General features: G+C 38.2%; 1 protein-coding gene and 1 long non-coding RNA gene across 9 annotated transcripts in view; one reads left to right on the top strand and one right to left on the bottom strand.

The window, feature by feature from the left end:
• The window catches only part of LOC147756800 (uncharacterized), a 38,021-nt gene extending 36,607 nt beyond the window's left edge, over window positions 1-1,414 (bottom strand). Inside the window, exon 1 of one of the 2 annotated variants that reach the window (XR_015324672.1) lies at window positions 1,274-1,414. This is a non-coding gene — a long non-coding RNA (uncharacterized LOC147756800). The remainder of the gene's footprint in view (window positions 1-1,273) is intronic. The other variant, XR_015324671.1, reaches the window with a different exon arrangement.
• A 121-nt stretch (window positions 1,415-1,535) lies between these two features.
• LOC111247744 (uncharacterized) lies at window positions 1,536-9,299 on the top strand. 7 transcript variants are annotated; one of them, XM_022799039.2, is made up of 9 exons: window positions 1,536-1,630; window positions 3,570-3,736; window positions 3,887-4,151; window positions 4,491-4,808; window positions 5,656-5,775; window positions 5,916-6,059; window positions 6,190-6,357; window positions 6,627-6,901; window positions 7,101-9,299. In XM_022799039.2, the coding sequence occupies exons 1-9, from the start codon at window positions 1,610-1,612 to the stop codon at window positions 7,300-7,302; spliced, it is 1,680 nt and encodes a 559-aa protein (XP_022654774.1). In that variant the 5' UTR covers window positions 1,536-1,609; the 3' UTR covers window positions 7,303-9,299. The 7 variants fall into 7 exon arrangements, with proteins under 7 accessions (XP_022654774.1, XP_086840981.1, XP_022654775.1 ...); XM_086984855.1 differs by having other exon boundaries at window positions 1,595-1,630; window positions 3,555-3,736; XM_022799040.2 differs by lacking the exon at window positions 1,536-1,630 and adding an exon at window positions 1,947-2,110.
• The last annotated feature ends 5,402 nt before the right edge of the window (window positions 9,300-14,701 follow it).

Here is a 14,701-nt window from a genome sequence, read left to right as displayed (position 1 = left end):
ATATGATGATGAGGCCTAAACAATTTTTCAATTTAATAAATCGTCGAGATTTTAAAAACGTACTAATCTATGGAAGTAATATCTAATGGTGTGGCGGGTAACAGGGAATCTCTAACTGTAACTCTCGCATTTTTGCCATTTTGTTTTTGGCGATATGAAGTAGTACGTTGCCATTCAATCGGAATGATTTACCTATGATCACTAACTTTAGCTGGTTAATGCGGAACATGTTGATCATTTCTTCCAATTATTAACACGCTTCATTCATAATCGAAAAATGAAGGATTTATGAAGCTGCAACGCCTGCATTACACTACACCATGAGCATTTGCAGCTGTGCATTTGCTTCGAAGAAATGTCCCATTAGTTCAGTTGTACCGATAGAATGATGTGACCGATCTGCGACTACCGTAACAGATCTATTTTTTTTTTAATCACAGATTCGATGTAAAAATGGGTAACTCTTGTAATATAATAACAACAAGTAGTAAGCGTTCTTGTATATAATCCCAACTCAAATTCGAGTACCTACCTACTTGCTTAATTTTGCCTAACAGTCTGAGCGGGGTAAATAAACGTAGTATTGTTACGTGCAGTCAGCCGGAGTGTTAACACGCGTATATTCTCAAACTAGTATCCTTCTATCACTACTTTCAGCTTGTCGTTATTTTCTTTCGAAGGTATTCTACGATATTCAGTTTTGAGCTCAGAATTTTCTTTTTAGAGTTTCTTAACCCAGCACGGCGCTTTTAGTGGTAGATCCTACAGAAGTACAAGGTCTATACAGCGCCTGTCTGAGCCTCTGTGGTCCCAAGATGAGACTTATATTTATACACAACTCAAATTTCTGATTTCTACGGCTCACTACAACTTGCTTGTTTAGAGCCGGAGGGAATAGGGTCAGATTTCAACAAGTACAAGTGTACTTCGAAAACAAAAAAACAAGTGCCGCAAAGCGTTGCATTATTATAAGATTACGCCGTATATGAGAATATGGTGTTTTTATGTATGAGAATAACGAGTGTCACATTTTCCTTTGAACGATCTAATATATCTGATTACAATAGTGACTTACAGCTGATGAAACCTCTACTAAACCTGTATTGTAATTTCTCCATGAAGGCAGAGCTCTGGTACCATTAAAACGGCTTAAACGATGAATCTCTCCCGATTGATTGTCTACGGCTTAGTGCAACTAGCCTGATAAAAATCCGAGCGATGCCTATAGATACTCGAACATCTTGCTCGTATTCAAGTTTCTAAAATAACTTACCATAAAACTTCCCCAGCATGTTAATTGTATCGACGTTTGCCCCCAATACGATTCGCTGCCAAACTCAGCTGTGGTGCCAGTTTCCTGTGTACCCCCCCGGTACTCGGTTCCATCTCTGCCTATATCGCACATCGACGCCAGCTCGTCGTGAACTCACTGTGCCGTTGCCGCAGGCACCTAGCGCCTACATACATTTTTCTTATGTTGTTTTGAGCGCCAATTTTGTGGCACAAACGTGATACGTTTGTGGTACGATTCGAAGCGCGCCTCTTGGTTAGCCGACGAGAAATCGCACCACGCGCATATTTGCGCTCCAAAAGCCACAGTCACAACAAGATGGCGGCGGAGCAGAGATCGGTGAGCTGAGCAAGTTTTTAGTGATCTTTTCCCCTAGATTTAGACTGATTTTGGCGGTTTTACTGTGACTAAACGATAGCGTAAGGTTCACCGAAAAGTTGTGTCCTGGCGATAGCCCTTTGACGGTCAGGCTGCGCTAGTCGACGACTTTGTTTCAAAGTGAGGCGCCCAATGCTGTTAGTAGCAGGCTAGCAGCGAGCCGGCCAGGTTGTCCGCCAACGGAGGCCACCGGTCTGCCTTCGTTGAGTTGAGTCTGTGTGTATTTAGAACCGGTGTTTTCAGCCAGGTCCGAAAGCATGCTACTGCTGCTGCGGCGGTCAGTGTAGACAGAAGACAGTGTATACAAAGTCTGACGAAGCTGGCTGGCTGGCTGCCTGCCTGCCTGCCTGTGTTTGACTGAGAGCAGCACCGTATCACCTCTCTTCGCCGTTGACGTGCTCGAACAGTACTACTCCTGTGGTAGAGATGTCGGAGTATTCGGTGCGTGTTTTGGCGTCAGCGGTAGTGTACGTTTTGTCTAGAAAACGTCGAAATTCGCACATTATACGATTTGTGAGCGAAGTTGAACTGAAACATCCGCACAGAAGGCGAGCTGTCTAATGGAGGAAAATACAGACGCGTCTCTTTCGTTTAGTCTAAACAAGAAAAGACGGAAAATTTGTGTATATGCGTGCTTGTTTGTGTGCTCTTGTCTAGCGCACTTGCTAAACGTAATCCGAGCACAAATAGTTGTTCTGTTCTACCAGCAGCTATTGTTGGTGTGTCGTCCTTTCTGTCGGTCCGATGTTTCTTTTATGATGGTGCTACCTGTACAGATTACTGAGAGTCTGTTAAGGGGTTAGTTTTTGGTGCGGGCTAGGGGTAATTGTTCCATAATTTTCTGGAGGTTAGAAATCCAACTTTCATACAACATGATTATTTGAAAACGTCGGTTGTTGATTGGTGTTGTCAGAACAAAAGAAAAATTAAGTTTTCTGCCTGTAGCTTACTACTGCATTTGGCTAGCATCAGTCTTCTACTTTATTACTAGAAATCGTAACGCAGTCGATAACGGATTACAGTGGATGTCTAAACAACGAACTGAGTCTAGCAGTACCTCAGAATATTGGTTCCCAGTATTGAAAAGGATTTTTCGTTGTATTTAGTACATTTTATCGCCGTGCTATGAAATTTACCAGGCTATTTATTATTTTTTTAAACTGTTAAAGCTTAAGTCTTACAAACTAAGTTTGTGTGTCAGGTAGTAAATTAATGATTAGAAGATTGTGTATCCGGGAGAGTTCAGTTTTGAAAAAGTAGTACCCTAATGTCGGTGGGAATTTGCCACCCAACACATTTAATTTTTTAGTTAAAAATTTGTACTTTAGTATAAATGCGATCGAGTACCTGAGTGATCTGTACCCGCAGGTAAATTTGCCAAGGGCAAACTGCATTGGTCAAATGTATGGCATTTTTTGCACTCACTATTTGATCGATGTGTCATGTCATGATAGATTCGAGTTCGTCGTTAGTGCTACGGGAGTGAAATATGAGTTTACGTCAACAATAACAAAAATCGCTCTTAGATGGCGGTTTTTAAATGTTTTTCTCTGAACGCAACAATTTAACTGCGTGCGGTATCGCAATATTTACTAGCTAACGTATTCTTAAACAAATGGATCTTCTCTTGTTTTTGCTGTCAAGATTTTTCCAGGGTGCAAAGACATAAAAGTCATCTGGAAGCTGGATTATTTTGATGCTTTACGAGTTACTTTTACATATGATTGTCAATGAAATATAGATTAAAAACGTTTTAATGTTTCATATATCAACCATGTAGCGTTGTAGGATATGTTGTCTTCGCCTGCTGCCACCAATATATTGTTAAACGCCTGGTCGACTCGGCATGGCGTACATAATAGAAAGCGTTAACGTAATTGTAAAGCCTCTGTTGTTTCAGGTCGGTGAGCCAATATGGGCGCGTATGAAGGGGTACAAACCATGGCCTGGTAAGATCGCGGCTCCAACGAGAGATCTTAAGGATCCGCCACGGAATAAAAAGAATTATTGCGTCTTTTTCTTTGGCACATTCAACTACTCTTGGATTCCTGCAGAAAACGTTATTCAGTGCGTATAAAAAATTAATTCTGAGACTTCTGTTATTTCCCATTAATGAGTTAATTGGTCTGCATAATAATAGTAAATAAGTTTTATTATTATAATTGAATATGACTTTCTTGGAACTTTGTTCTAAAAATTTAACACTCGCCTTTTTAGGTATGGCATTAAAACTGAAGAAGATGAAAAACTCATTAAGTCAGGTCCAAAAGGACAAAAGTTCAGAGATGCAGTTGACCAGATCGCACAATACTTTGAGGACTGGATAAAGCTTGGAAAGAACGACATCAAATTACCTCAGGAGACTCCAGACGGCGATGATTCGAAGGACGATGAATCAAGGGATGATGAAGCAGAGTCTGGTGTAGATTCAGTAGACTTATCAGTAATTGAAGTACGCGATAGGGACGATAAACCTTCTGGGGTAGGTGCAAGTATTGCATTAATAGGTTACTCGATAGAACCTTGCATATTGGTTATGTCAGTTGGGAACGCTTGGCGCTTTGCGTAATATTTATTGATATAATTTGTTGTTTTTATCAGTGTGCAGAAGGAAGTGTGCATACCATCGGTACTTATTATTGATGCAATTGTTTGCATGAAAATGCTACTGGACGCTATTTTTGTTGTATATCGGGTGCAGGCCACGGGCTTTTTATTGTCTTTTTGCCTCGTGTATTATAGATTAAATTTGTTGCCGAACTTTGCAACCCAGTAAAGAATTAGAAGAAAGTGATCCAAGTGAATTTTTTCTATTCCATAGGTTCCGAAACGCAAGTCTACGAGCCTTTTGAAGACGCCTGGAAAGAGAGGTAGGCCTTCGAAACAGAGAACATCTTCGATTGACGACGATCGTGCTGGACGAACAACGGATCTCAATCTCGATGAGGATACCACCGAAGAACAAGGAGCCGCATCTGATCTCAAAAAATCGCCGACCGTGATCAAGAAACGGCGTAGCGAGAACGGCTCATCAAGCCTGCTAAAGAGTTCAGCTGCTCCAGTCGTGCCTAAAGCTCCAGCAAGCAAACCAACAGAATATATTCCTCGGCCAGCTACACCTCCCTTCGATGTTAACGAGGTCAACCGTCGTGATTGAACTTTACGAAATGTCCTTTCACTTAAAATAGTTCAGATTTCTCATTGTATATAGGGTCTAATATTACATACATGAAATACAGAGAAACTCTGCAATCTTTTCTGCTGGTTACACATGCTTGAGTTTATAAGTCGAAAGCACGCTTGGAAGTTGCAATAGCGACGAAGGGTGAAATCAGTAAAGGTCTGCACGTACACAAGCGAGAAGTATCCTACTCTGAATATTTAGGAAATTATTATAAATAAGGCAGATCAATAACTCTGCTTCTACAGATCGACACAGAGTCTTGCCATCTTTCATAAGTATTTCTTACCAGTTCGCTAGGAATTCAACTGCTAGCTTTTTCTGAAGTCATAACTTGGTCCAATTTCAATTTAAATATTACGTCCATATTTAAAGATAACGTTCAATTCTGCGCTTAGACGTTCCGTTCCCGTTATTGCAAACAATGTTGTTAAAGCTTTATTTCATTATTTGTATAATCTCATTCAATTCAATAAAAGGAACGCTTTTCGTCTGTTATCTCTTGAAGAGTATAGATGTTTCTGATTCATGAAATGCAGACATCCGACTTAAAGTCGTTCTTTTCACATATTGTTAGCGAATTACTCAACTCGCCTCTTCAAGCACGGGTTTGATAGTAGTAAAAGGATGCGCAGTTTTTTTCTTCAAGTTGCCGTGACCAGTCAGTGTTACCGCTACGACAAATAATTGCCTTATCTTGTCGCCCCATTTGATTCTAATGAAGAGAAGTAGTAAAAAAGGTTTCAACTGTCTACTGCTGCCTATTTAATATAATATGGTATTTTTCTCGCGCTTGTTGTCTTAGGTGAGCGATGTGCTGAAACTGAAGAAAGTGAACGCCACTCAGGGCCTCAAAGTCGGAGTTCTGGGGTTAGGAAATATTGGGCAAGGACTTGTCAAAAACCTTCTGCATAGTGGGCATCAGGTGAGTGCAATTGGTGCCATGTGCATGGTTTATCTAAATTTAAACTCTGCATCTCTGTTGCCTGTAAAGAGTGACTTTCGTCGAAAAAGTGATTATGGTATGCCTATGCTAACTTTCTTTTGTTTTGTTTTTAACGTTAGGTGGTGTTATGGAATCGCACTTCAAGCAAAATTAAGGAGTTTGCAAAGGCTGGAGCAGAAAAACGCATCACGCCTGGCGATGTTGTGTCTGAATGCGACATTATCTTCTCCTGTTTAGCCACTCCGGATGCCTGTCGGGACATCGTAAGTTGCTAGATTAAGCCATGCTTATTATAACAAAAAGACCAGTTAACTTTTCGCTGCTAAATTTTTTGGTTAAACGCAGTTCGTATTGAGTACTTACTAAGTAGTTCTTTGTGCATACGGTTCGTAGGTGTTTGGCAACTATGGCGTCATTTCGGAGATGAAGAATGGCAAAGGATATGTGGAAATGTCTTCAATCGATCCGGAGACGTCGCGAGATCTTGCCGAAGCTATTGTAGCCCGAGGAGGTCGTTACCTGGAAGCGCCTTTCGTTGGCTCCCGTACACTCGCACACCAGGTAAGACAGACAGGAATAAACATTATTATTATTATAAAAATTAGTTTGGTGTGGTAATCTATTGATGATCACAAGTAAACCACTTACGAAATTAATGCTTATAAAAAGGACTTAATGTAACTCGGCGTGGACAATACCATATTTTAGTGTGAGTATGATTTCCAGAAATATCTTTTTTGTAAAAACAACCTTAAACATGCGTAAGACACAAGTTACTCCATCAGCATCAATTTTTACTTATTGATATTATATATTTTATGTGTTTGTAGGGACAACTTACGATCACCGCGTGTGGCGATAAATCCCTGTTCGATGATTGCGACTCAGTATTCACCGCTATTTCGGTACAGTGTATGTATCTTGGCGAAAATGTGGGTAATGCTGCTAAAATGAATTTAGCTCTGTCGCTATTGTACGGTGCTACTTCGGCAGCCCTCGCTGAAGCCATGGCACTTGTGGAAGCAAGTGAAATGTCACATAAGGACTTTGTTGACGCTCTCAGTGCTACGAAGTTGGCGTCACCTTTTCTACTCGACAAGTGCAGGTTGGTTGGATGCCTCGATCCATCTGTGTTATCGATGGTACCTATTCGTAGTTGGCACAAGGTGAAAACTCAGTTTTTTCTCTAAGAGGTAAATGTAATAATACAAAGTGGAAGTTGCGCAACAAAAGCTATTAGAAACGATCCTAGAAAAGCATCTACTCAGTGTTTTAACTAAGTAGTTTCCTTGTATATCTTTCAGTACGATTCTGGACGGCAAATATACGCTGGAAACGCCTTTGGCCCACGTCCAAAAGGATCTTCGATTGGCATTGGATGTTGGTCACGACTGTGAGCTGCCTCTTGCCGTTACGGCGGCCGCATCAACTCATTTCGAAAATGCACGCCGTTACGGCTATGGTGAACACGACGCGGCTGCTGTCTACGTGAAAATTAAGAAATAATTATAATAATAATAGTTTAGTGTGCGATTTCGCACGCATAAATTGTGCTCAGGAGATGAATTTCACCTTGGCGGAAATTGAAAGAATTGAATGATAGACGTTCAATTGAACAGCAAGCGACTGTTAGCAGAATTAGCCAGCCTCAACGGGGTGTATGGTAGCAACTACATAGAGTAAAAAAAAGCAACGCCGGCAACGATTCGAGGTACTTCACATGCATGTCATGACTTTTCTGCGCTTGTACCATTTTACAGCCAATTTCCGTTCAATTTGCGACCACACAGAAAGAAAGAAAAAAATGTGGTGTTTTGAGCCGGAACCTTAAGGCGTTCGGTGCAAGAGAGAAAGCCGCCGGTAATTCCATGCGACTTCCTCTGAAAAGTAGATTATATGTGGGTCTGAATCGGGAATATATGTTAAAAAAGGTAAAACTATAAATACATTGAAATTATGCCGATATGGCCCCAAGCGTTAGGGCCGAATCAGATTATAATTGCAGAAATTATCATAAGCTCAGTCGCTGAACCTTGAGTAATACATTTACTTTATGAAAATTCATTATTACATTACTCTTAACTATCGAACTCCAAACTCCCGCCAGCCTCACAATAATCAATGTGTACTTTTCTGTGCGCATTGTCAGTGTGCGATTGTGTAAATTATTTCCTACGCCTTGAAAAGGACATCAAAAACCGGCTAATAAATACTGTTCTGCAATGGCCTCGCTTTTAAACACCTGTCGTACATGAGCTACGCTCAGAACAGCATACGAAAACTCTGTACAAATTATAGTGCTATATATTCTAATACAAATGGTGTGGTTATATAGGGCTGATCGACGAAGCAATTGGATGTTGAGAAGCTACGTCGTCGACGGACCCGGGTGGGTTCTTGTAGTATTCCGCATCATCTTAGACATCAATCACCACATATATTATTATTGGATAAGTTATTGGCTTCTAGCTAATACATACAACACGAGACGAGCGGTGCAGACGGAGAAAGAGGAACACGCATGTTCATGATCGCTGTACGTTGAAACATCATTTACATATAGATATGAAAACATTCGTGAAGGAAAAATAAGAAAACCCGAAAAGGACCGCCAGAATCAATAACTGGTCGTTAATACTAATTATAAATGCAAATAGGGTCGAGAAGGCCAGAAGATATGCGTAGGGATTCATGCGTAGGTAAATTGTGGCCAAGGAGATAAGGAGACGCTGGGGTGTGTACGAAAGGCGTCGCATAGTATATATATATATATATATATATATGTGTTGTGTAGAACAGATAATGACAGGCAAGAAGAAGCGGACAACATAAGTTAGGAAGAGGCAAACAAGGCGGTTCAGTATGTAACGCACGAAGGGATCTGGAAAATTAATTTTTCGCAACATTGCATAGCAGCATGATAAATATATAAACATATGTACGAAGTATGTACTATGAAAAATTGCTGAATCTTGAAAGGGAAAAATTGCAGCGACAGAAAGTCGTACGCTGCTATTGAACAGAAACAAAGAATTTTCAAAAGGGTTCTGACAGAATCGTATATTCAATCAACTAAGTGACGCTATCGATGACTAGACGTCGACATTTAACACTATTGCTGTGAATGTAACTCTGTTCTAGTTACCAACAACAAAATGCCTTTTTCGCATACTGCATGTAAATTAATATGAAAATATGTCTATACAAAAAATATTAATCTTTGTCGTTTTCTTTTTTCAGAAGACAGTTCTCTTATGTATTTTATCATTCGGCTAAACATGAGCAGCCAGAGGGATGAAAAATTTATTGATCAATCTCTATGTTTTTAAATAATAGCAAAACAATTAGGAAACATATTTTTTGATCAATAAGTTTTTCAATAATATCTATAAGAATAGCTCTAAACAGCATCATGTGATTACATACAGATAAAATTCTATAGCACGCAGCACATATCGCTTCGAAATAAAAATTACTTTTTACTTGGCCTGACTAGCTGGGAATTTACGCCCATTTTCTTAGTGCGATTTTTCAGGATATTTTTAGATATATTTTCGACGTTTCTCACAAATATACTTCATCAGCACCTGAACTTTGACGCTCTATATAGTTAGAGAATAAACGTACTTTGATTTAGAGAAAATGATGTGATATATCCTTTTGGTTATTTCTTTTTGTGTATATTTCTAGTTACCGTTTTATTCGACTGGCGTTTATTTAACTTGTAGAATTTACTAATGATCTTATTCTCCCTCCTTAAAATAACGAGGGTTAATGTCGGTAAAACCTGATGAATTGCAGTCATTGTTATAGATATTACTCTTATTATTATTGTTGTTAATCGCTTGTGTCATTTAAAGCACTCTTTTTCTTTCTACCTTCATAGACCATCCCTAGAGAATCTCATTTTTTCTTCGATGGTTATTTTACGGGCCGTTGTGCCCGACTAGCATGAATTGAAGGTTTTACGATGTCATTTATTGTTTGCTACCAGTTACCGGATGAACTTTTAAGAACCCGAACTGAGGAAGCATATTGACAAATTTAAATGCTATATGCTTAATTTGAATAGGAAAATATCTCAGGTATTGTATGCGCATTCCTGCCTTCATGCAATTTTGCAAAATGGTTTTTCATTAAAAACACAAGGTGGCGATCATAGTTACGTCGTAAGACGGAGCCCCTTTGATGATACTTTCTGGCCACTATATTTTCATCGGTTTTTTCACATATTATTTATATAGAGTTTAGTGAAATACTGTAAGCAACATATTTGCAAGTTTTCAATCCTTTCCTACAATTAAATCCTTCGCTTAAATGTAATACGTTCTACTATAGACCGAAATACCAAATTTAACGCTGTTATACGGTGCGACATGCAGTTGTCATTATAATATCTATGTTAAATGTAAATGAACAATGGGGCAAAATTACTAAATCTTTTCGATGACGACTTTTCCATGAAGAGTAGGTTAGTACTGATTAATATCACATCTTAGCTTTATTATGGTAAACATTATGGAACAAATTATTGTGAACGATCTGGGAGAACTAGAAACAGTTTCTCGTGACTCATTAATGTGGTGTGACTAAAATATGAGAAAATTTCCGTAATCATGCATTTGTCTAGAAAGGGTAGTGGTCCTTCCACTGTGTACAGTGTGGCACAAAAAAGGAGTCTTCCTGTTGAAAATTGGGTCTGCGGTGCTGGGGAGAATGTAATTACTTAAAGAAGATAACGCGTACCTATTAGCTAACCACGCTAATCAGGTTTATTAAAAAGGCTGTCAGGAAGTTTAGAATATAGGACCTGAGCTATATATAATTTCTCTACAAAGCAATAGATTAACTCTTCTTTGTAATGTATTTAACAAAAACGAGTGCTGGATAGAAAAAGAAAGCACGACGTGTTACAGATAAGTTCTTCTGTCTTGTAACCTCATCATTACAGCTGCTTTTACCCTGACGGACGGAACTTTTGGCGGTCCGATTTGAACAGGTTTTATGTGGCTGCATAGTAAGTCAACATCATTTCCTGCCAACCTTTGACTGCCGCCTGAGGATACGTCGGCTATTGATAAGGAAGTTCCAAAATAGTAACTTAAAAGAGAAATACTGCGAAAATATGTGCGGAAAAGACAGTAATTTTTTTAATACAAGAAATACGCAAAATGCAGTCTTCGTGTTTGTAACTCAGATACGCGCTCCAATTTTTGGTACCAGTGAATGTGTGTGCGTGGAAAGACTACAATCTGTCGTAACAAATGGAAAAGGCTAAAGTGTATAACGTACAGATATGCATAAAAAATAAAAAAAAAAGCTAAAAGCACAGTATAATGAAGAAGCACGGACCACGCATACGTATCTAGTCTTTTTAGGTATCTACGTTTTGATTTGAAACGATCAGATCTCGTGCTTTCCATTCAAACATAAAAATATAATTGGAGCCCCCCAACTGTAACGATATGTTTGCTCGGGTCCGATCGCCACACATCACCACTAAAGTCGGTGCAAATAAAACAAGAATCATTTAGATGGTAAGATAGGTGAGATTCAATTAAAAAACACGGGAGAAGGGTACTGCATAAAAAAGAGAAAAATCATTGTGCTTGTAGTATGAATATCAAAAATAAATATAAAGGGTTATTACGGTTACATGCAGATTATGCGTACATTCGACAAATTTGCTTAGCGGTTCGCCGCTTATCACAGGACGAAGTCATGGCTTGGGTTTTTACATATTTATGAGCTGATATAGGCCTTTCTTTTTTCGAGACTATTTTAAGACCTTGTAAATTGTTTTGTGAAGGCCTCCTACTTTCTAAGTTTAGAATTATCCGCATAAACTTTAAAAAACATACAAACAATTTTGCAGTTTTTTATTCTTCAGTGCCTTTTTACGATTACCAGGTAATTTACCCTAATCGGTTCCAATATTTTTAATAGTTTTTTGCTATTGTTGTACTGATGGTGACTCGTTTCTTGTTTTACTTAGTCTTCGCAAATAACTTCTGTGGCCATACAAACCGTAGCCGTTACACTATGTTAATACTATTATATGGACCACTGAAAACAGAATGAACCTGAGAACAAATACATTTATTTAAACCGTGCAGTGGGTAAATGAGTAATGAGCGATTATCTGTGAATGTACTGCGTGGACAGGGACTAGCCAAGTTCAAGTACCCGTTTTCTGTTCACATCGGCTGGAATTCACATTTATCTACAAGTCCTTTAATGAATAAATATAATAATAATTATAGAAACCTTTTATTATAGACTGCTCGCAAATGTCCGAACGGTAATGGCGTGCTCAATTGCAAATCAGAGCATTCGTGTGCAACGCTTAGACATTGTTTTCCTAATATAGATTAGCTTATAAGTTAACATATTTACACGAACTATGTAAAAATAAATCTGATTATTAGATAAGCCAATTCTCATTTAAAAAATATAACAGCAATGCTCGCCTACATTCATGAGCATATACACTGCATTATATAAACGTGCTCATCGAACAGGATATATGTTGACGCTGCTAATAGAAGCGAGCATATTTTTGGCCAAAAGATTAGTCATTGAATTATTTACTCAGTTCATACTTCAGCTTCTCGTAGACAGCAAATATAGGATACGCAGAAGCAAACTATTTACAGGTTGTTTGCGTCACTAACTAAGAATTGGCTGACCTAATCGATCTGAAGATAGTAGCCTATAAAGTCAAAACAAAGGTCTCATACATATTTTAAGCTCCGATTTAACTTACTTTTAGGAACTACTTATGTGTAGGGAAGAGGGTTCGCAAAATGGACAATAAAACTTCGTGTCGCTATATTCGGTAATCGCGAAATCGTATTATAGAATCGTATTATAAAAATTCGGCGTATATAATGTGTATAAGTATATTTATGCTGATGCTCACGACTTCGTTTTGATAACGGACGTTTCAATGCGACGCACTTTGTGAGCCTCCTCGCAAGGTCGACGATGGGGACACACAAAATTGATAATTTCGAAAATTAAAATGAATGAAGATAGATCTAATTTTATTCAAATTTTGAAGTACAACTCTTATTTTGAATTCCGTTACAGAAGTAATAATTATGGTTCAGGTTTTACGTTTGCTATAGGAGTTCATTGCAGAAAACTGGCCATATTATATAAATGCAAAATACAACCATTATAATTACCGTGTAAATATTTCCATCTCTGCTCTTATTAAAACTATTAGAAAGGGTAGCGGTAATCATAAATAAAAGATTTGTTACAAATTTGATGTATGATTTTATTTTGAAAGTTCCTTTTAAATTAGTTTTATGATAGATAGCTACCTTTTTATTGTTTTATTACTGTTATATATCAAAACGCTTCATTCAGTGATCTGCTAAATTTTGTGATGGTGAAATACCCGAGAAGTGAGTACCTTGAAATTACTCTTCTTTTCGTAATGCTAAACCTTAGAAACGGTATATTTTTCATCACTACAATACTTAAGAGGACTTTAGCCGGTATGTCATTGTCTGTTCTGACGAAACGGCTAAGTTTGTTAAAAGTACCCAACTTATGAAGTTTTGAAAAACGGTTACTCTAAGGAGCCTAGTACGAAGTAGGACCAAGAGTTGCTGCGAAACCATAGAAAAACTGCAAACTCTATAGCACGAAAGTGTAAATTTGAAGTCCTTCAATTGAAATTAATGCACTTCAATGCCTCGAACATCGTCGAGATGAACCCTGCATTTTTCATTTACTGGAGAAAATTGTACACTTACCCTTTTGCGGCTTCCGCATGAAAGAGCCACATTTTTTTCACATCAAAAGTTCTTTCCTGTACTATCAATTTATATGAAAAAAAATATATATCTGCTAACCAACCAGCCCACTAAACAATGTGAATGTTGGATCTATGCTCGAAGTAAGAAGATAACTTCATTAACCATCAAATATTTGTAACGACGATAGCCTGGACGCCTTACAGTTGGCTGAGAGACAAGCAAGGCTCCTTGGCCTAAGCCCTGCCAACGAACTATTTTACGCAACAAGTACGGACAAATAGATAAATAAATCGAATATGTAAATCCATATGCCTCCTTATCACACGTTACGATGATATCTTTGTTGGTGCACAAAAAAAGATTTAATTAGTATGATTAATTAATTGTTAGCCTCTTAATTATTTTTTAGATTAACTGAGCGAATTCGAACATTTCCAACGACGTGAGAACAGATCTAGTTAACAAACTAATAAAACGGCAGTGAGTGACAATATTTATTTCACAGTTGAGTGGAGCAAAAACCACCCGCAAGTTGAAACAGACACGATTTGATTAAAAAATGTTTAGCTTCTCGTTTGTTTCTAACGATATTTTTAGCTGCCACGATACCAGTCATGGTTTTCGCGACCTTATGCGGTCTGAAAAGGACAATCAGTTGTGCGGCAGCCAGCTATGTGAACTAACCTTCGATTGCGATTAGATCTTTGTTGACCTTCTCGTATGTTTTTGATCTTCTTGAAGTACTTCTTCTTATCCTTCAGACCACCATCATCTACGTGAAAAACACCAGGCGAGCACGACTTCTCTCTCTTTCAATTATGTTACAATTTATATAGTTTCACCTCCTGAACTCTTAACTAACCATTATATTATAAATAAGTGAAGGTCTTTGATACCTTTTATACTATAGACTCACTGCAATAGCTACAGAAATGTCAGTAAGGTATAGTGATTTTATTTGGCGTGTCAATGTGTAAGTGTGATAAATTATAGAAAGACGAATAAAATCACTCACCGATAAGTGTCAATATTGCGTTCGAACAATGATCTACTTTTGTTATGAATAGCTTTGGAAATAGGGCTCTATTAATTTAGTAGATAGGGTATCCATAAAGCCTTATTATTCCTGGGAT

The sequence above is a fragment of the Varroa destructor genome, unplaced genomic scaffold, assembly GCF_002443255.2.
Source record: "Varroa destructor unplaced genomic scaffold, Vdes_3.0 BEIS01000003.1, whole genome shotgun sequence".
NCBI lineage: Eukaryota > Metazoa > Arthropoda > Arachnida > Mesostigmata > Varroidae > Varroa > Varroa destructor.
This window is presented reverse-complemented; position numbering and strand designations above follow the sequence as displayed.

Excerpts from the sequence above, each read along its gene's own strand:
- LOC111247744 (XM_086984853.1), top strand. The coding sequence starts at position 2,230 with ATGGAGGAAAATACAGACGCGTCTCTTTCGTTTAGTCTAAACAAGAAA. Across the intron at positions 4,809-5,655 it reads CTCCCTTCGATGTTAACGAG|GTGAGCGATGTGCTGAAACT; the intron begins GTCAACCGTCGT and ends TTGTTGTCTTAG. Across the intron at positions 6,358-6,626 it reads CCCGTACACTCGCACACCAG|GGACAACTTACGATCACCGC; the intron begins GTAAGACAGACA and ends ATGTGTTTGTAG.